The sequence below is a fragment of the Pongo abelii genome, chromosome 23 (assembly GCF_028885655.2).
Source record: "Pongo abelii isolate AG06213 chromosome 23, NHGRI_mPonAbe1-v2.0_pri, whole genome shotgun sequence".
Classification (NCBI taxonomy): Eukaryota; Metazoa; Chordata; class Mammalia; order Primates; family Hominidae; genus Pongo; species Pongo abelii.
In genome coordinates this window covers 29,333,229-29,354,080 of record NC_085929.1, presented here as the reverse complement: position 1 = coordinate 29,354,080, position 20,852 = coordinate 29,333,229, and the positions used below count along the sequence as shown (strand labels likewise).

The following is a 20,852-nucleotide window of genomic DNA, read 5'->3' as shown; positions in this document are numbered from 1 at the left end:
ATTTACATTAGCAAGAAATCATTTTTCAAGACTCTCCCTTATTTAAGTTCAAGTCATAATGAGTCAGCCAGCACTAACTAGCTTTGAGCTTTGACCAATGGAAGAAACTGTCATCCTGACCTCTACCTTTCAAAGAAAGGACCAATCAAGTAGTGGGTTTTTCTGTTTTTTGTGTGTGTTTTTTTAGTTTTAGTTTTTGGCTACTGGCCTGCCTAAGTCGTTGAAAACTCATTCACTTAGTCATTTGTTGAATTTAATGGCTGTGCTATAGACAATGTTTATGTCCCTAAAATTCATGTGTTGAAACCTAATCCCCAATGTGATAGCAGTTGGAGATGGGGCCTCTGGGAGGTGATTAAGTCCTGGGGGTGGGGTTCCTCATGAGCGGATGAGTGCCTTTATAAAAGAAACCCCAGAGAGCTCCCTCGCTCCTTCTGCCGTGAGAGACGGAGTGAAAAGAGGGCCTTTTATCAGCCAGGAAGCAGGCCCTCACCAGACACCAAATCTGCCAGTATGCTGATACAGGACTTCCCAGCCTCCAGAACTAGGAGAAATAACTACTGTTGTTTACATGATACCCAGCTGATGGTATTTTGTTATAGCAGGCCAAACAGACTAAGACACTCTAACTTTCAGTATAGCCCTGTTTTGTCTGCTAACAATTGTCTTCCAAAGTTTAAAATTAACAAATCAGTAATGATTCGCAAATATAAAATCATACCAGCCGGGCGCAGTAGCTCATGTCTGTAATCCCAGCACTTTGGGAGGCCGAGGCAGGAGGATCACCTGAGGTCAGGAGTTCAAGACCAGTCTGGTCAACATAGTGAAACCCCATCTCTACAAAAATACAAAAATTAGCCAGGCATAATGGCAGATGCCTGTAATCCCAGCTGCTTGGAAGGCTGAGGCAGGAGAATCACGTGAACCCCAGAGGCAGAGGTTGCAGTGAGCTGGGATGGCGCCATTGCACTTCAGCCTGGGCGACAGAACAAGACTCCGCCTCAAAAATAAATAAATAAATAAAAATAAGAAAAAAAATCATCCCATCTATGTAAAAAAGCTTGGGTGCAGTGTAAAAATGTTTATAGAGTGATACACATGGAGAGAATTACTTCTAGCTTTTTTTTTTTTTTTTTTTTTTTTTTTGAGACGGAGTCTCACTCTGTTGCCCAGGCTGGAGTGCAGTGGCGCAATCTCGGCTCACTGCAAACTCCACCTCCTGGGTTCATGTCATTCTCCTGCCTCAGCCTCCCGAGTAGCTGGTGCCCGCCACCACACCCGGCTAATTTTTTTTTTTTGTATGTTTAGTAGAGACAGGTTTCACCGTGTTAGTCAGGACGGTCTCGATCTCCTGACCTCGTGATCTGCCCACCTCGGCCTCCCAAAGTGCTGGGATTACAGGCATGGGCCATGGCGCCCGGCCACTTCTAGCTTTCTATACCACTGAAATGTTTCAAACATGTATATGTATTTCTTTTATGTTTAACTTTAATTAAATAAACATCCCAATATAATTCAAATATTACAAATACCTAGTTCTGTACAAGCTAAAAACCCTGACTAAATTTATATCCTTCCTTATATACCTATTTAGTAATAAAGTAAAAAAAAAAAATTATTCTTCAGGTACTTTCAACACTTATGGAAATGATTTTTTTATTCCTATTCTCAAGCAGCTATTACTTCACCTGTTAATTGTCCTGAAAAGATGTGAAAAGTCTGTGATACTGGGCTTCCAAGAGATACATTAATTCCCCAAAAGACTGCTCTTAACTTCAATCAAGAAAGAACCTGTAACTCCAGAACCAGAAGAGGCTTCCAGGGCTGGGCAGCAGAATCGGCCAGCTCAGCATGCCCAGCTACAGACCCCACAGGCCCATGTTAGTGGAAATGTTGAATAACTATAACCTGAAATGATCAGAAATGACAAACACTTTTGAGGAAAGATCAATTACAGCTGTATGTAAACATCTTTTAGCCTTGCTTTCTTCTAGAGCAAGCCTCTCAGTGGAGCTTAGGAGCCTACGACAGCTATCTCTGTAGCCGTTCCCCACCCCTGGGATCCACCATCCTAGTCAAAACCTCTAAAGGGTCTGGTGAGGTGGCTCAAACCTGTAATCCCAGCCTTTGGGAGGCCAAGGCGGGCAGATCACCTGAGGTCAGGAGTTTGAGACCAGCCTGGCCAACATGGTGAAACCCCGTCTCTACTAAAGATACAAAAATTAGCCAGGCGTGGTGGCAGGCACCTATAATCCCAGCTTCTCAGGAGGCTGAGGCAGGAGAATCACTTGAACCCAGGAGGTGGAGGTTGCAGAAAGCTGAGATTGCACCACTGCATTCCATCCTGGGCGACAGAGAAAGACTGTCTCAAAAACAAAACAAAACAAAACCAAACAAGAACGTTCTCAGTCTCTTTGGGAGCTGATTCCAACAGGATCTGAGCCCTGCAGAAGTCTTTCCTTCTCCCTTTCCACTCTCCTCCACTTTAGCTTAAGTCAGTGTTAATTTAAAGCTACTTTCTAACAGGACACATAACATCCCCCAGAGTCCTACTCAGGGAAGACCAGTTTAGAAGCGGGGTACTCACTAACACCTCTCGATTGTGGGCCAGACAAACATCTGGGGAGTGAGCTGAGATAACTGCATTCCCTCCCAAAACACAGTGATATACAACAAGGTTACTTTAGTAACACTCTGGCTTCTGTTCAAAGAAATCACCCCTTAACACACAAGATAGAGGATTTCAGGGGCTTGCATCTCACTGCTGTTAACAGCCTCAGTTAGGGTCTCAATAACTGCAGGTCAGGCCAGTAGCAGAAAACGCAACCTCGTTAAGGTGGATGAATGAACAGATACATTAGACGCGAGCTGGATAAAATGCTGGAAAGGTAGAAAGGGCAGGGAGGGGATCCTGTCTCAGGAGTCTGTTGTGTTTTCTCCTCTGGGTGACAAGAAACCAAAGGGGCAGAGCCCACACCTTTCCCTTCCTCAAATGCCCATGTGAGGGACTCAGGCCAGAAACCATCCGTGAAAGGGCTTTTTCATCATTTCTTGGTCAGCAATAAACCACCTGTGACAAGTTTTTAAAGTTTTCTCTTTGTACCTGGGATGCTGTGCTTGGGAAATAAGTCAGATCATGTTCAGTAGCCTTGAATTCTTGTCAAAAGCGGGATACATACCAAATCATCAGAGCACGTATGATACGAGGTGGGAATGTGACATCTGATAAAAGGGGTTATTTGGTGGCATTCAATAAGATAAATACTCAAGCTCACAAAGAGTCACCGGTCAGCCCTAATCCAGCCTTTCAAAATTATAAATCTATCCACAGACCCACGGTTTTCTTCACTCAATACGAAAATACATTCAAATGCACCAGGCAGTGGTTGCAGGTTCAAATGCCGACAGGGGTTGGGAGACGAGCAGACAGGAGCAGGGCAGGGCCATGTGGGGGTCAGAAGAAAACTGAGGCAGCAGCTGCCCAGCTTGGCCAACCACTGCCAGGTAGAAGTTGGGCCCACTATTTCCAGACCTGATCTTTCTTGAGTAAAACTAATTTTGATATAAAATCAAGTGATTTTTAAATACTGCTTCAATTTTTTCTTTTAACATAGCATGAAACAAACAAAACACAGCCTGCTAGGAATCAGCGGAAGAGACAGTGGCATAAAAGGTCACTTCTTGCCGGGTGCAGTGGCTCATGCCTGTAATCCCAACACCTTGGGAGGTTGAAGTGGGTGAATCACCTCAGGTATGGAGCTCAAGACCAGCCTGGCCAACATAATGAAAACCCATCTCTACTAAAAAAAGTACAAAACATTCGCTGGGCCGGTGGGTGCCTGTAATCCCAGCTACTCGGGAGGCTGAGGCAGTGGAATTGCTTGAACCCAGGAGGTGGAGGTTGCAGTGAGCTGAGATCACACCACTGCACTCCAGCCTGGGCAACAGAGCAAGACTCTGTCTCAAATAAATAAATAAATAAATAGTCACTTCTTGATCCAAATGTCTTGTACTTGAAATTGAACTTCCTATCACTTGACTGATAAAAATTAATACTTAAGAAGAAAGAACAGCATCATCTTCCTAAAACGTGATCATTAAGAAATCACTATTTATGGGCCAGGCACAGTGGCTCACACCTGTAATCCCAGCACTTTGTGGGGCCAAGGATGGTGGATCACTTGAGGTAAGGAGTTCAAGACCAGCCTAGCCAACATGGTGAAACCCCATCTCTACTAAAAATACAAAAAAATTAGCCAGGCGTGGTGGTGCACGCCTGTAATCCCAGCTCCTCAGGAGGCTGAGGCAGGAGAATCACTTAAACCCGGGAGGCGGAGGTTGCAGTGAGCTGAGATTGTGGCACTGCACTCCAGCCTGGGCAACAGAGCAAGACTTCATCTCAAAACAAACAAATAAACTAAAAATACAAAATTAGCCAGGCATGGTGGCATGTGCCTGTAGTCCCAGCTACCTAGGAGGCTGAGGCAGGAGAATAGCTGGAACCCAGGAGGTGGAGGTTGTAGTGAGCCAAGATTGCACCACTGCACTCCAGCCTGGGCAACAGAGCAAGACTCTGTCTCAAAAAAGAAAAAGAAAAAAAAAAGAAATGACTATATATTAACTCTATTCTGAGCCAACACTAATATTACACAGGACAGAGCTTTTGCCTCTATGGCCCATGGATAAGCTAACACTAAGGGAGGCACACCTGACAGTTTCCTACAGTGTCTGTAAAACACTGTCCAGCTCTGCTCAAACTGCCCCCGCTGTCTTCTTCTGAACAACCACAGTCCTGTTTTGAGACCCCACTTCGGTGGCTAATCAATAACTGGATGGAAGAGCTCCCCTATAGCTCCTGACCTCTGTTCTCTGACCTTACCCCCTGGGTCCAAGGTCATGGCAACGTGGCGGTAAAACTCCAACACCCTCCTAAATCTTTCTGCTTCACACTCCGAGCTCATTTGTGTACATGTCTGAATGCTGTCATTGTCTGGACCTGAGGCTGAGGCTCAGGCTATGCCCAAGGCATTGAGGAGAACTGCATACATCTTATGGTTCACCAAGAATGCGCTCATAAAAAAACAAACCAACCAAACTCGTAGCCGCAGAAGGACCGCGAGATTGTCTGCCCTCCCCAGCGCCATGTACTTGAGCTCTCTGGCAGTTTTTACACTCACGTTCAGCAACAGGGTTAGGACGAGGCAAAAGGAGACAACTGGAACCTTTTACACACATGGTCAAAGATGTGCAGACAGAACATGGAAGGCAACTCATCGTGGAATGATTTATGATAGCCAAAAGGGGGAAACCTCCTAAGTGGTAAGCTTGGGAGATAGAACAAATACTCTGTGGTGTACGTAGGCAGAAGAATATTGTATAGCCATTAAAAATCCTCTTATTGGCCCAATGCAGTGCTTATGCCTGTAATTCCAGCACTCTGGGAGGCTGAGGCAGGACAATTGCTTGAGTTCTGGAGTTTGAGATTGGCCTGGGCAACATAGCAAGACCCCCATTGCTACAATAAAATACAAAAATTTATCCAGGTGTGGTAGTGTGTGCCTCTCATCCCAGCTACTTGGGAGGCTGAGGCGGGAGGACCGCTTGAGGCCAGGAGGTCAAGGCTGCAGTGAGCCAAGACTGCACCACTATATTCCAGCCTGGACAATACAGCAAGATCCTATCTCAAAAAAATAAGCAAAACACATTAAAAAAGAAAGAAATTCTCTGACTTGCAGCAACATAGATGGAACTGGAAGTTGTTAAGTGAAACATGCTCATTTTAATTTTCCTTTCTAAGGGATGAATCCTAATGAGGTGGGTGGTAAAGGCAAGATACTCAGAAGGTAGGCTGCCAGGGTCTGGCAGAAAAAAGCTTATTTTCACCAAGCTCGGAAGCTTCCCCAGATGAGAAAAGAGGGAAGAGACCAAAAAATAAAAAATAAAAAATAAAAATTCCACTGCACTTGGGAGATGCAGAGTGTCTGAACATTACCTCCAAACAGGGTACCCTGTTTGGCTAAAAATAGCCAGAGACTGTAGAACTTCATCCAGTATCAGCCCTGAGTCTCCCAAACAGGCATCTTCACTCTCTGGAGCGCTTCAGGAGTTTACAAAGCACTTTCAAGCCATCATCCCCCGGGGAGGAAAGTGGTATTGTGGGTTGCATAGTCCAGACTCTAGGCGTGGGCTGTCTGGTTTTAATCTTCCCAGCTATGTGACCGTGGGAACTTTCCTTAGCCAACTTACACTTCATCTGCAAAATGGGCACAATCGTTGTGACTCTATCATAAGAGGGGCTCACAGCCCAGGGCCTGGCACAGAGCAGGTATTCAATAGGTGGTCATTTCTCACTGCCGTCAGTACCACTGTTATCACCATTACTAAATCATCTTTAGCAAGGACCTGTGAGGTCAATGGCCCTAGCCCCTCTTTACCTTTGAGGAGGCTGAGGTGCAGCAATGATTTCCTTAAAATCGCACAGCTAGGCCGGGTGCGGTAGATCACGCCTGTAATCCCAGCACTGTGGGAGGCCAAGGCGGGCAGATCACTTGAGGTCAGGAGTTCGAGACCAGCCTGGCCAACATGGTGAAACCTCGTCTCTACTAAAAATTCAAAATTAGCCGGGCGTGGTGGCGGATGCCTGTAGTCCCAGCTACTTGGGAGGTGAAGCAAGAGAATCGCTTGAACCTGGGAGGTGGAGGTTGAAGTGAGCCAAGATCGTATCACTGCACTCTAGCCTGGGCAGCAGAGCAAGAATTCGTCTCAAAAAAAAAAAAAAAAAAAAATCACACAGCTGATTGAATTGAAAGTTACAAGTGAAACATGGCCAGCAATTGCACTGCAGAAGCAGGGAAGGCCAATGTGATGCCCTCACCTTCCATGAAAGTGAGTAGACAGGGTCTTGAAATACAGACATGCGTTTATGCCACTGGGAGGCTACAGGAACCCACGGCAGATGTTTCAGTAAAACTCAGCCCTCTGCTGAGGTCACAGTGCAATGATATTCCATGTCCTGGCACATTTGTAAAAACAGAGCTACTAAAAGCAAAGTGCAAAACTGCATCTGTAATTTACAGCTGTGCTTTTAAATTTTAAAAAATACTTTAATAGGCTGGGTGCGGTGGCTCATGCCTGTACTCCCAGCACTTTGGGAGGCCAAGGTGGGTGAGTCACAAGGTCAGGAATTTGAGACCAGCCTGGCCAATATGGTGAAACCCCATCTCTACTAAAAATACAAAAATTAGCTGGGCATGGTGGTGTGCACTTGTAGTCCCAGCTGCTCGGGAGGCCAAGGCAGGAGAATCACTTGAACCCAGGAGGCAGAGGTTGCAGTGAGCCAAGATCGTGCCACTGCACTCCAGCCTGGGTGACAGAATGAGACTCCATCTCAAAAAAATAAATAAATAATAAAAAAAATATATATATATATTTTAATGAAGCGTGAGGGTAATTCTAATACATGCAAAGAATTATCTCTGCAAGTATACTCAGATATTAATAACAGTGGGTGCCGCAGAGGAAGGAGCCTGGGAGAATGGAAGTCAGGGAAGGAGAGTGACAGGCTTCTCACTCTGTGCCATGAGCATGTGCTAGCCATGCAGACACTCTGCATGTTACCTAGAACTGCTGATTCATTGCTCAGCTATTCAAGGCCCAGTGAAATACAGCAAGCAGCTTTCATTCATACACGCACATGTGCATCCATGTGCACACACACACTAACATGGCACACGGGCAAATACATCACACACACACACACACACACACACGTATACCTGCACACAAGCGTAAGTCCTACAGAAATGTGAAAGTCATGTGACTTTCTTTTTTTTTTTTAATTTATTTTTTTGCGACAGTCTCGCTCTGTTGCCCAGGCTCGGGTGCAGTGGTGCAATCTCGGAAAGCCATGACTTTCTAAAGGAAGTTACTTAATTCACCCTCCTTCCTGTTCAATTATATGTACTACAGCATGATTCTGTACTCATCCTCTCTCTCTCTCTCTCTCTCCATATATACATATATATATACACACACACACACAAAGTAAATATTATTTTATATATTTATACATTATGTGAATATTTAAATTATTTACATAATATATATTTACATATTTATTTATATAATATATTTTACATAATATATAATATATTTTACATAATATATAATATATTTTACATAATATATATTATATAATATATATTTTATAATTAATATATATTTTATAATTAATACATAAAATATATATTTTATAATTAAATATATATTATATAATATATATTTACATAATATATATTTATTTACATAATATATATTTGTTTACAGAACATATTTATAATATGTAAATATTTACATATTATATAAATATAAATGTGTATATCTTATATAAATACACATAAAAAATATATATATATATATTTAAATATGCATACATTTAGAAGGAGTCTGAGAAAATCTATACCAGAACATAAACAGTAGAGTTATCGCCAGGTGGTAAGAATCACAGGTTATTTTTATCTTCTTTTTGATTCTACAATTTCTCCCTTTTCTGTAGTGAAGACAATAGTACTTGTGATTTTAAAAGCTTTTTTGGCCGGGAGTGGTGGTTCACGCTTGTAATCCTAGCACTTTGGGAGGCCGAGGTAGGTGGATCATTTGAGGTTAGGAGTTTGAGACCAGCCTGGCCAACATGGTGAAACCCTGTCTCTACTAAAAATACAAAAACTAACCAGGCATGGTGGTGGGCACCTGTAGTCCCAGCTACTCAGGAGGCTGAGGCAGGAGAACGGTTTGAACCCAGGAGGCAGAGGTTGCAGTAAGCCAAGATCACACCACTGCACTCCAGCCTGGGCGACAGAGCGAGACTCTGTCTCAAAAGCGCCTAGCCAAAAAAAGAAAAAAAGTTTTTTAAATATGAAAAATTCATGGAAAAGACAAGTGAATGAGCCATGGACAGAGCTGATCCTAGCTGCTTGCAGGACAGCACCTCCTGGCTCAAACCAAGAAACAAAGGCTTGGAAAGCTGCATTATCACCACGGCCCCACTCCCACTCCCCACCACCCACTCTCGACACTGGAACATCCTGGAAACGGTGGGATGCTGTCAGGGCTGAGGCCTGCTCGCTCCAGCATCTGAGCAGCGCTCCGCTCCTCCGCGTCCGATCGTATCTATTTCATTTCCTCCGTGAGTTACTGTAGGGTGGCAGGGAGGGCCCAGAGCCCCCAGGCTGTAATCGATAGCTGAATAAAGACACTTCAAGGTTCCCCAACTGGAATGTGCACAGGAAACAAATTTAGGAAATCCTGCTTTCTGTTACAGGAAATGAATCCTACGCCAACTGGTAGAAATTACTCCAGCAGCTCCCAAGTAAAATGCATACTGGTTTCTATACGTGTTCCATAAACTGATCTTGCCTAGGCTAGCAATGTTTTATTGATATTGAATTTCAAAGGCACGATTCTAGAGCCAGCCAAGTCTATGTGGAATCCTACAGGGACCTGGAAACAGTACGGCTTTCTGAAAGATTTCACCTGAACTAGATTTAGCCTCCTTTGAGCCTCATGAGGCATTTATACAAACCTATTCATATTTGGCGGTAGGCGGCCTCTGAAGCAGTTTAGAAGGCTGATCAGGAAGACTTTAACAATGACTATACCTTTAGTAAGATTATGGGTTACTTTTTACTTTTCTGATCAATGCATTCATGTGTTCTACTATAGACATAAAATAACTGCAATACAAAATAATAAAAGTTGGAAAAAAAAAAAACACAGCAAGGCTAGTCGCGGTGGCTCACGCCTGTAATCCCAACACTTTGGGAGGCCAAGGCGGGCGGATCACGAGGTCAGGAGATCGAGACCAACCTGGCTAACACGGTGAAACCCCATCTCTACTAAAAATACAAAAAAATTAGCCGGGCATGGCAGCGTGTGCCTGTAGTCTCAGCTGCTGGGGAGACTGAGGCAGAAGAATGTTGTGAACCCGGGAGGCGGAGCTTGCAGTGAGCCGAGATCACGCCACTGCACTCCAGCCTGGGTGACAGAGCAAGACTCCATCTCAAAAAAAAAAAAAAAAAAAAACCACAGCAAAAAGGTAACACTGGCTTCTGAAGACACCAAAGGCCAAAGGAAAGTAGTTCTTTTTTTTTTCTCAGTCATGATTCAGAATCTTAGAAAAACAAGACAAATCTGAATTCAAGTGCAATTCATCCACAGAAGAGATAAAGTACCATTCACTTTAAGAAAAAGGGGCCGAGAAGTGCAAAGCATTCCATGAAAGATTTACCCTCATGGAAAAATCTTTGCACAGCCCTAAAACAAACACACCAAAGTCCAGTGGGAGCAGAGGAGTGGGCGACAGGCATTAAAGCCTGCAGAGATGCCAACAGGAGCATCAAGGGCCTCAGGCAGGACTTGCTTCTCAGATCATCAGCATTTGGGGCTTGCTCAAATTTGAATTCCGCTGGGTGCGGTGGTTACGCCTGTAACCCCAGCACTTTAGGAGGCCGAGGCAGGCAGATCACTTAAGCTCAGGAGTTTGAGACCAGCCTGGCTATCATGGTGAAAACCCTGTCTCTACTAAAAATACAAAAATTAGCCAGGCATGGTGGCGCACTTCTGTAATCCCAACTACTTGGGAAGCTGAGGCACGAGAATCGCTTGAACCCAGAAGGTGGAGGTTGCAGTGAGCCGAGATCATACCACTGCACTCCAGCCTGGGCGACAGAGCAAGGAAAAAAAAAAAAAAAAAAGGCCTGGCACAGTGGCTCACGCCTGTAGTCCCAGCACTATGGGAGGCTGAAGGATCACTTGAGGTCAGGAGCTCAAACAAAATAAAATAAATTTGAATTCCATCAAATACCCACAGGTTACTAGTTCCCAGTCCATAGCTACCAAAAATATGGCCCTCTCTGACATCGCTATTCCACAGTATCATTCCCAAAGGGAAAAACAGACTAAACCTGCCAAGCCACAGAAAGAAGAAATGATGATAAACCTGAAATTGTCACTTACTATGGCACAATCCAAGTAGATCAGGACAATCACCCAAACCTACCCTCCCTCCCCCTCTCTCTTTCTGCACACAATTCCCATCTCAGAAGCTGGCCAGGGGGCTGCAACATTTTTCACTCCTAAAAAGCCTGGTTCAAATGTCAACAGTCATGGATGAACTAGGTTTTATAGCTTGAGCTGTTCCACAAACACCCTGCAGGCTGGAAGGAGGAGTCTCTCAGGTGACAAATTCCACCGCAAAAATTCCACTGCCTAAAAAAGGGAGAAAGAAGCACCAGGACAGAGAAGATGACACTCAAGCGTTCTTTCATTTGTGAACTTTGGGAAAGATTTTCATTGTGCCATCCCCCAACCGCCGGGAACCACAGGCTCACTGATACTTGCAAATTGGTCCAGAACTTTAGGAGCCCCATTCTTCCTAAAATGGATTAAAAAAAAAAATTGGGATTCCTCCCAATGTTGGTAGAAGAGTTAAATGTTTAAAAAAAAAAAAAAATTCTGGGAAGCACTTTGGCCATAGTTACCATGAGCATTACACTCATTTAAAGCCGGGCATGGTGGCACACGCCTGTAGTCCTGACTACTCAGGAGGCTGAGGTGGGAGGATGGCTCGTGTCCAGGAGTTCAAGGCTGCAGCGAGCCATGATTGCACCTATCAAGAGCTGCTGCACTACTCCAGCCTGGGCAACATAGTGAGACCCCATCTCTAAAAAAATACTCATTCAATTTGACCCACAAGATATACTGACTGCCTACTTGGGGCTTCACAACAGCCCCACTGTGGGGGTTCCATGGCACAGATCTGGAGGCACAGCAAGCATAAGTAACTGCCCAAGTATGGAGCTGGATCCCGGGAGTGAGTCACACACTACACTGTGTCACACAAGCCTCCTCCCTAGGGGCCTGGGGCTGTCTTGTTAGCACTAATATCACAGTGTTAGTCTACTCAAAAGTATCTCTTAAATTCATAAACCTAATCACACCACTTCTAGAATTATAAGGTGTAAGGATGTTCATTGCAAAATACTTATAAATATCATTGCTAAAAATTAGGAATAACCTAAGTTCCTACAGTATGAGAAGTTCCAATTATGAGAACAGTTAGGATATTAGGGCACATGCATAGGTAGCAATTCTTAAAGAAAGTTTTTAATAATATTCGAGATGATTAGAAAACAGAAATGATAAAATAGTAAGTGAAAAAAGGAGGATACAAACTATATCAATAGGAAAATTCACGTTTTAAAAAGTAAATTAAAAGATATTGAAAGGTGGCCGGGCGCTGTGGCTCACACCTAAAATCCCAGCACTCTGGGAGATGGAGCTGGGAAGATCGTGCCACTGCACTCCAGCCTGGGCGACAGAGCAAAACAAAAACAAACAACAAAAAGAAAAACAGACAAAGTAAAAATGGGTAAAGGATATGGATAAAACATTTTTCCAAAGAAGATAAACAAATGGCCAAAAAGCATACGAAAAGATGCTCAACATTAGGAGCCATCCGGAAAACACAAATCAAAACCACAATGGGATACCGCTCCACACTGACTAGAACGTCCAGAATCCAAAGAACTGACAATAACAAGTATTGACCAAGATGTGGAGAAACGGAAGCTGTCATACGTTGCTGGTAGATACGTAAAATAGTGCAGCCACTTTTGGAAAACAGACAGTTCCTCAAAAGGTTAACTATAGAGTCACCATATGACATTGCCAACCCACTCCTAGGTATATACCCAAGAGAAACAGGAATCTACACCCACTCAAATACTTGTACACAACTGTCCATAGCAGCATTATCTATATAGACAAAAAAAAAACCCCAAACGTGCATTAATTGATGAATGGATAAATAAAAGGTAATATATCCATAAACAGATTATTATTCAGTTATAAAAAGGAATGAAGCATTGATGCATGAATATGCATGGATGAATCTTGAAAACATTACACTAAGTAAAACAGGCCAATCACAAAAGGCCACCTATTGTATGGTTCCAGTTGTTTGGAGTGTCTGTCATAGGCAAATCTATAGAGGTAGAAAGTAGATTAGTGGGTGCTTTAGGGCTGGAGGAATGAGGAAGAGAAGGAGGTACAGCAGGAAAGTGGGTATAGAATTTCCTTTGGGGTGATAAAAATATCCTAATTTGATTGTGATGATGGATGCCAAAAAAAAAAAAATCCCAAAATATACTAACTATATTAAGAAGCCATACTCACCAACGCAGTGGCTCACACCTGTAATCCCAACACTGTGGGAGGCCAAGGCGGGTGGATCACCTGAGGTCAGGAGTTCGAGACCAGCCTGGCCAATATGGTGAAACCCCATCTCTATTAAAAATACAAAAAATTAGCCGGGCGTGGTGGTGGGCGCCTGTAATCCCAGCTATTCAGGAGGCTGAGGCAGGAGAATCGCTCGAACCCCAGTGGGAGGTTGTAGTGAGCCGAGATCACGCCACTGCACTCCAGCCTGGGCGACACAGTGAGACTGTATCTCGGGGAAAAAATAAAAATAAAAAAGTCATACTTTAAATGGGTAGACTGTATGGAATGTGGAGTTTATCTTAATTAAGATCTTAATTATTTACATCTTTTTTAAAGTACGTGGTTTAAATGGGACCTTGTGCCCTGTTATGCTGGCCTCTTGAGTTACAAAACAAAATCTCTAACTTTCCTAATTCAGGCTATACCTCAAGTCCAAGGCTACTCTTTTTAGAGGAAGAGCGGTTCTTTCTTGTATTTGAAAACACGTCTCCCAGCAGCCCTGCACCATCCTGGCTCCTGTCTGCCCTGACACATTGCTTCCTTAGAAAATGCCTAATTCCAGCACAGAGAAAACAACTAGGGCCTCCCCACGCCTTGCCACACCTGCCCAGGTTTACCTCATCGGGGCTGGATGCCTGGTACACGCGGCAGGAGTCTTCGTACTGCTTCTCGGCCTCAGCCTGATCGGTCACACCGTTGGACTCAAACACAGGAGTCACGTTGTGGCAGAGCGCGATGGCCTTCACGGCTTCGTGCACGCGGCTGCTCATGGTCCGCCGGACCTTAGTGGTGAGCGTCGGGCCCTTCTGAGCTGGTGGGTCCTGGGATTGCTACAGGAAGGAGAAATGAACAAGGAAGATGACCAGAGGCAGGAATGATTTGGAGAGTGTGGAAGAACAGCCGTGCAGCTATTGCTTTTCTTCTACTGTTCCAACACACAGAACTCTTAGATATATCTACAATGATGTTGCAAATAAATGACATGCAATTTTCAGGGTTTGTCATTTATGCTCGGCAAAAAAAAAAAAAAGAAAAAGAAACAGAGGAAAAAATTACAATTTAATGAACGAGAATGATTCTACCTGCAGACTGAGTGAATCTATCTTCCCTGGGGCTTTTGACAGAATGAGGACCCCACTGCACTGAAAGGGATCCCGGTAGTTCAGAGCGGGGCTTCCCAACTTGGGTACTCCTATGTTGGGGGACATTATAGGGTGTTCAGCAGCATCCCTGTCCTCCAGCCACCAGATGTGCTGGATGCCAGCAGCTGTCCCCTAGTTGTGACAAGAGATGTCACCAAATGTCCAATGGAGGCCAAAATCACCCTCGGCTTAGAACCACTGTTTAAGCTCACAATCTTCTCGGTTTACAACAGAAGGCAACAACTTCATTGGGTACCCTATGCAAGTAACAACCATCAACAACAAGCAACCCAGGGCAGTCCAGCAAGGCGTCAGGAACAGCCGGAGGAAACCCTGTCCGGACGGGACTCACTGCAAAATGGCACCTGGCCCTCCACTGAAGCTAGACTTTCAGGTGTAATGGTAACTGCGCTCAAGTTTTGCCTTGCAGGCTGACTTTAGACCCCAGCTCTTGCCTGAGAGGCAGCTCCATGGCATACACTGGCCTTCTCCATCCTTCCTTTACAACTGGCAACACAGCTGAGCCTCTGAAGGGCTGGGAATGGGTTAAGTCTTGGAAAAATGGTTTTGAGCAACATGGTAAAAAGAGCACTGAAGGGGAACCAAAGCTGAGCCTTATTCTTGGATGGGTGGTAAGCAGCTAGGAGACCTGCAGCAAGTGGTGTCTGTTCTCTGAGCCCGTTTCCTGTCAATGAGAGGAGTGAACTGGAGGTGGTTTTTAATCCATGCGCCACACTGAGCCCCAGGAATCCTGAGAAACCCACTCAGCAGGATGGGAGATGCAGCCTGCAGCTCCGTTCCTCTGTCACACATCAGGTGCTACCTATGCTTCCTTTTTTTTTTGAGACATGAGTCTTACTCTGTCACCCAGGCTGGAGTGCAGTGGCATTAGCTCACTGCAATCTCTGCCTCCTGGGTTCAAGTGATTCTCCTGCCTCAGCCTCCCCAGTAGCTGGCATTACAGGAGCCCACCACCAAGCCCTGCTAATTCTTGTATTTTTAGTAGAGATGGGGTTTCACCATGTTGACCAGGCTGGTCTCGAACTCCTGACCTCCAGCGATCCACCCACCTCGGCCTCCCAAAGTGCTGGGATTACAGGCGTGAGCCACCGTGCCCGGCCCCCACCTAGGCTTCCTTTGAAGAAAGGGTTCTACTGCTTTAGAATATAATGAAAATTAAGACCACTGGGGGGGAAAAAGGCACTTGTTAACAATCTACGGCTCATTGTTCAACACAAGCCAAATGCCCTCGCATCTGATCAGCACCTGCCTGCATCTCCAGCTGTCCCTCAGGCCATCTTCCTCCTGTTCCCCTCTGCTCCAGCCATGCTGGCCTTTCTGTTCTTTGGGCACTGCCAAGCTTCTTTCTGCCTGAGGGCCTCTGCACTTGCCGTGCCCTCTGCCTGGAACCCCATCCCCCAGCTCACTGCAGGGCTGGCTTGCTCAGTCTCATCATTCAGGCCTCAATTCAACTTTACCTCCTCAAAGAGGCTCTTCCTGGGCCCCCCAATTCATGGCACTCCACTTGCCTTCCCATTGCAAGTCACATTTCGGCAACACCCTGTGTGTTACTCTCTTCATTGTCTAAATTGGCCTATTTACCTGACGGTTCCCTCTCATTAGACCATAGGAACAGAAGGCTCACCTGAGTGAGTTACTCATCATTGTATTCCTAGTACCCAGGGCAGTGTCTGGTATGTAACAGATATTCGCTGAACAATTAAATTAATAACTTAATATTCCCAAGGTGGTGGTAGGGAGTCTTCAACTGACATGATCTTTTTTTCATTTTCAAGAAGAAACAACTATGAAATCAACATCAGTTTCAGATTTTAAATCACAGATTTAAACAAGGGGTCACCTACAACAGTCTTATTGAATCCACAGCTAACTGAATCGTGGGGGCTAGAAATGTGTATGGAGTTACCAGAGTCTACATTCTATTAAAAACATATTTATCCAACAGGAGAGAAGTGATCTGATCCTTTAAAATGAGTCGCACTTTACACCCATGACACCCGATTGCCCAAAACAGAGAACAGATGGGTTACAAGAAACAAGAAAATGACTTTCATTTAATTTTTTAATACTATTTTTAGTAGTAGCATTAGACTCCTCAGGTAATTAGACAATTACTAAATTATTCTGGTCACTGCGGGGACACAGTGCTCTGGCTTCCTGCTCTGTTAACCTCTGGTGTCAGGAGCACATGAGTTTCACTTCCAGGCCAAAGGGCTCTGCATGGTAACAATAATTAGAGTAATGAATCAGAACTCCGGTTTAAATGAATCATTATTTGCCAAGTGCTTTTAATTATAAAGAATTTAACTCTAAAATTATTAAGAAAAGATTTACAGAAAGGTTCTCTATTGGAGAGACTAAATCGAGAACCTTTTTTTTTTTCAATTCTATAATTTACGTTCTAGCCACGAACACGTGTCTTCATTTCTGTCCGCATTCCTCAGCACCTGGACCAAATGGTTATTTAACATTAGGTGCAATAACAAGACCTTTGACAAAGTAATTACTGTGGTTGGCAAGTTTCAGTAACCATGGATTTAAATGAAAAGCTGTACTGAGGGCATCCTTCATGAACTTCTGGATTTTGTAAAGCAATCTGCTTTCATATCTACAAAAGTCAAATGCTTCTACTAATATTTCAAACATGGGATAACACAGAGCCACGGGATTTTGTATTCCAGGCGAAACAATTCCCAAGCAAGGCAAAAAGAGAACCACAGACGGTCAGATGTTCGCGAAGGCCTCATAGCTCAGGGCACCATCTGACAATGAATGAATTGGAAGACAACTACGATAGCCTGACCAACATCACAGGCCACAGGTTCAATGCCTCCACCCACATATCTTTATTTCTCTCTTAAATTAATACTTTCCCACCTTTCCTACTAAAATGTTCCAGGAAGGAGAGGAAATACTCATTGGTGCTGAAACTGCTTCTTTTAATTGTTAAATAAAGTCTCATTTGCACACCAAATGGTCATGCGCATACATCCTTAAGGCACTGAAACTGACCAGGGGCTGTGTTTGGATGATGCCTGTCTTAGGCCTGGTCTTCAAACATCCTCACATTCCCCATATGGAAGAGTTTCACATTGTACAGTGTTTATCTCTAACCTCCTCCCCATAGGCCCTTTAACCTACACACATTTCTTCTTACTTAAAAAATACCAGGGGAAAACAAAAACAGATGTGGCATCCACAGAGGCAGGTTATGACTCTTTTTGCCCTGGGGAAAAACCACTGGTCCCCTTATGGAGGGAGGGAGGGCAGAACAGCTCCACACGAGGTCAGAAGTGACTTCAGAACCAAGCACAGGTCACTACTGGGAGAGGAATTAAGATCTCCAAATACAAAGGGCCCTGACTTGGGCCCCTGGGCGGGTGTCTCAAATCCTATAAAGCCCCTGAGTCATTTATAGCATCCCAGCCAATAAATGCGACACCAAGGCAGGGAAAATAGGCTTCCCTTTCCCATTAGTAATCCACGGCTAGGGCCATTTCCCGACAAGAACTACAGCCTGTTATTACAGAAAAGATTAATACAAAAATTAAACGTTGAGTCACCAGGAATGCCAATTTTCTTTCCAAATGCAGTTAAAACTTCACCACATATGGGCATTCATACTACTAATGGATACCAGGAATGGGTTGCAGTTGACTGAAATACACTTTTTTTTTTTAAGACAGGGTCTCACTCTGTTGCCCAGGCTGGAGTGAAGTGGCATGATCACAGCTCACTGCAGCCTCAACCTTCTGGGCTCAAGTAATCCTCCCACCTCAGCCTTCTGAATATCGGGACCACAGGCGTGTGCCACCATGCCCAGCTTTTTTTTTTTTTTTTGGTAGAGACAAGGTCTCCCTCTATTGCCCAGGCTGTTTTCTAACTCCCAGGCTCAAGTCAACCTCCCGCCTCGGTCTCCCAAAGTGCTGGGATTACAGGTGTGAGCCACTGCGCCCAGCCAGAAATACACTATTAAAGATAAAGAATTTCTGTTATGATAACCCTAACTAACCTGCCACCTCAAAAAAGCTCAGAGCTGATGACTCATTCACCTCAAAGGGCCACCATCAAAGAGACAGGCTCAGAGCTGCTACCTCCAAATGAATCAGCTGAGCTACAGGCTGATTAAGTGACTGAGGAAATCCAATGTTTACTGTTTTAGAGCAGACATCATCATGCAACACAAAGTCAATAAATTTTAATGTACCCATATATCATCATCATTCTCAACTTCGATGATTTTGCCCCTCATTTGGTCATGTCTGGAGACATAACTGGTTGTCACAAATGTGAGGGGACAGGGGTGCTATAGGAATCTGTAGCGTGCTGCTTAACCTCCTACAAGGCATAGGACAGCCTCCCATGACAAAGAATAATCCAGCCCCAATACGTCAATAATGAGAAGCCTGATAGCCACTGAAACTATAAACCCAGGAATAGGACCAGGGTGAGTTAGCAGAGCTGAATTGTGCTAGCCCAAGGTTGGACCTTGCCTTCATTTAAAATCTCAGTATTTCATTCTTCATGAATGTCTTACACTTGAGTTTTTAAAATATTGCACCGTGCCGGCTGCGGTAGCTCACGCCTGTAATCCCAGCACTTTGGGGGAAGACAAGTGGATCACCTGAGGTCAGGAGCTCGAGACCAGCCTGGCCAACAGAGTGAAACCCCGTCTCTACTAAAAAATACAAAAATTAGCCAGGCATGGTGGCAGGTGCCTGTAATCCCAGCTACTCGGGAGCCTGAGGCAGAATTGCTAGAACCGCGGAGGTGGAGGTTGCAGTGAGCTGAGATCATGCCACTGCACTCCAGCCTGGTTAACAGAGCAAGACTCTGTCTCAAAAAAAAAAAAAAAAAAATTCACCAAAATATGATTTGCTTTTTTTTTTTTTGGCACCTGGTTAAATTTGCTATGTGAGTTCCTCACTTGTCTTACTCTAGTCTGGACTGTGTTATGAAACCATTAAAAACCTTGACATGAGTGAAAAGAAGGAAGTTAAATAGTGTTATTCTGGCAGTGGTTCTTAACCAGGAAGGCTTCTCAGAATAACCAATAAAGATTTTTTAAAATATACACACCGGGCACAGTGGCTCACACCTGTAATCCCAGCACTTTGGGAGGCTGAGGCGGGCAGATCACCTGAGGTCAGGAGTTCGAGATCAGCCTGGCCAACATGGTGGAACCCCGTTTCTACTAAAAATACAAAAATTAGCTGGCATGGTGGCAGGCACCTGGAATCCCAGCTACTCAGGAAGCTGAGGCAGGAGAATCGCTTGAACCCATGAGGCAGAGGTTGCAGTGAGCCAAGATCACACCACTGCACTCCAGCCTGGGCAGTAAGATCGAAAACTCCATCTCAAAAAAAAAGATTTTTAAAATATACATACTTAAGATCCAGACCCAAAGAATGCAGTAGAGCCCAGGCATATATTTGTATTTATATTTTTTAAACTTTACAGGCAATTCTGGTGATCAACTCTAGTTAAAAAAGAAAGGAATATGATGGGTTCTCATTGAAAAGAAAACAGAGACAGAGAGAAATAAAGAACACATCTATCCAGACACACAAAGGCAGAGCCTTTGGCATTTTATCCACCCAGGTGTTAATACTGGTTACTGCCGAATGATATGAATACAGGTGAATTCAATGTTTTGTCTTTCTGTTTAGCTGTATGATTTATTTTTTCTGCAAAAAAATTTTCATAAATACCAGCAAGTTTTTCAATGAGTAAAAAATGAAGTAGGTTCCATGTCCCGGAGAAAACCACACCAACAAAAAAAATTCTTCCTCAAGAGAATGTAAACTTGGTGGCTCATGCCTGTAATCCCAGCACTTTGGGAGGCCGAGGCAGGCGGATCACGAGGTCAGGAGATCAAGACCATCCTGGCTAACATGGTGAAACCCCGTCTCTACCAAAAATACAAAAAATTAGCCGGGCATGGTGGCAGGCGCCTGTAATCCCAGCTACTTAGGAGGCTGAGGCAGGAGAATGGCGTGAACTCGGGAGGTGGAGCTTGCAGTGAGCAGAGATCGTGCCACTGCACACCAGCTTGGGAAACAGAGCGAGACTCCATCTCAAAAAAAAAAAAAGAGAGAACATAAACTGAACTTTGTATCTGTTTTCTGTGGATGCAGAAAGAAAGAAGAACGCTCTCTGGCAATCAGTACTGATGAACTGAGTGCATCCTGTGCATATATGTTGTGTGTAGAAAAATAAATCATAAACTCACACGCTCATAAAAAAAAAACCTCAGTAAATGAAAAATGACAGTTCACAGACCAAAGTAGGTGGAATAATCCCAATTCTGGTTTGAGACCGTCTTGCTCTGTCACCCAGGCTAGGTGCAGTGGCACGATCTCAGCTCACTGCAACCTCTACCTCCTGAGTTCAAGCAAGTCTCCTGCCTCA

The 20,852-nt window shown here is 44.3% G+C and overlaps 1 protein-coding gene across 1 annotated transcript in view; it reads right to left on the bottom strand.

Moving 5' to 3' along the window:
• LOC112131855 (probable phospholipid-transporting ATPase IIA) overlaps positions 1-20,852 on the bottom strand; it is a 57,297-nt gene that overhangs the window by 5,462 nt on the left and 30,983 nt on the right. Inside the window, 1 exon segment of the mRNA XM_063722777.1 lies at positions 13,896-14,108. Coding sequence (XP_063578847.1) covers positions 13,896-14,108 — 213 coding nt within the window.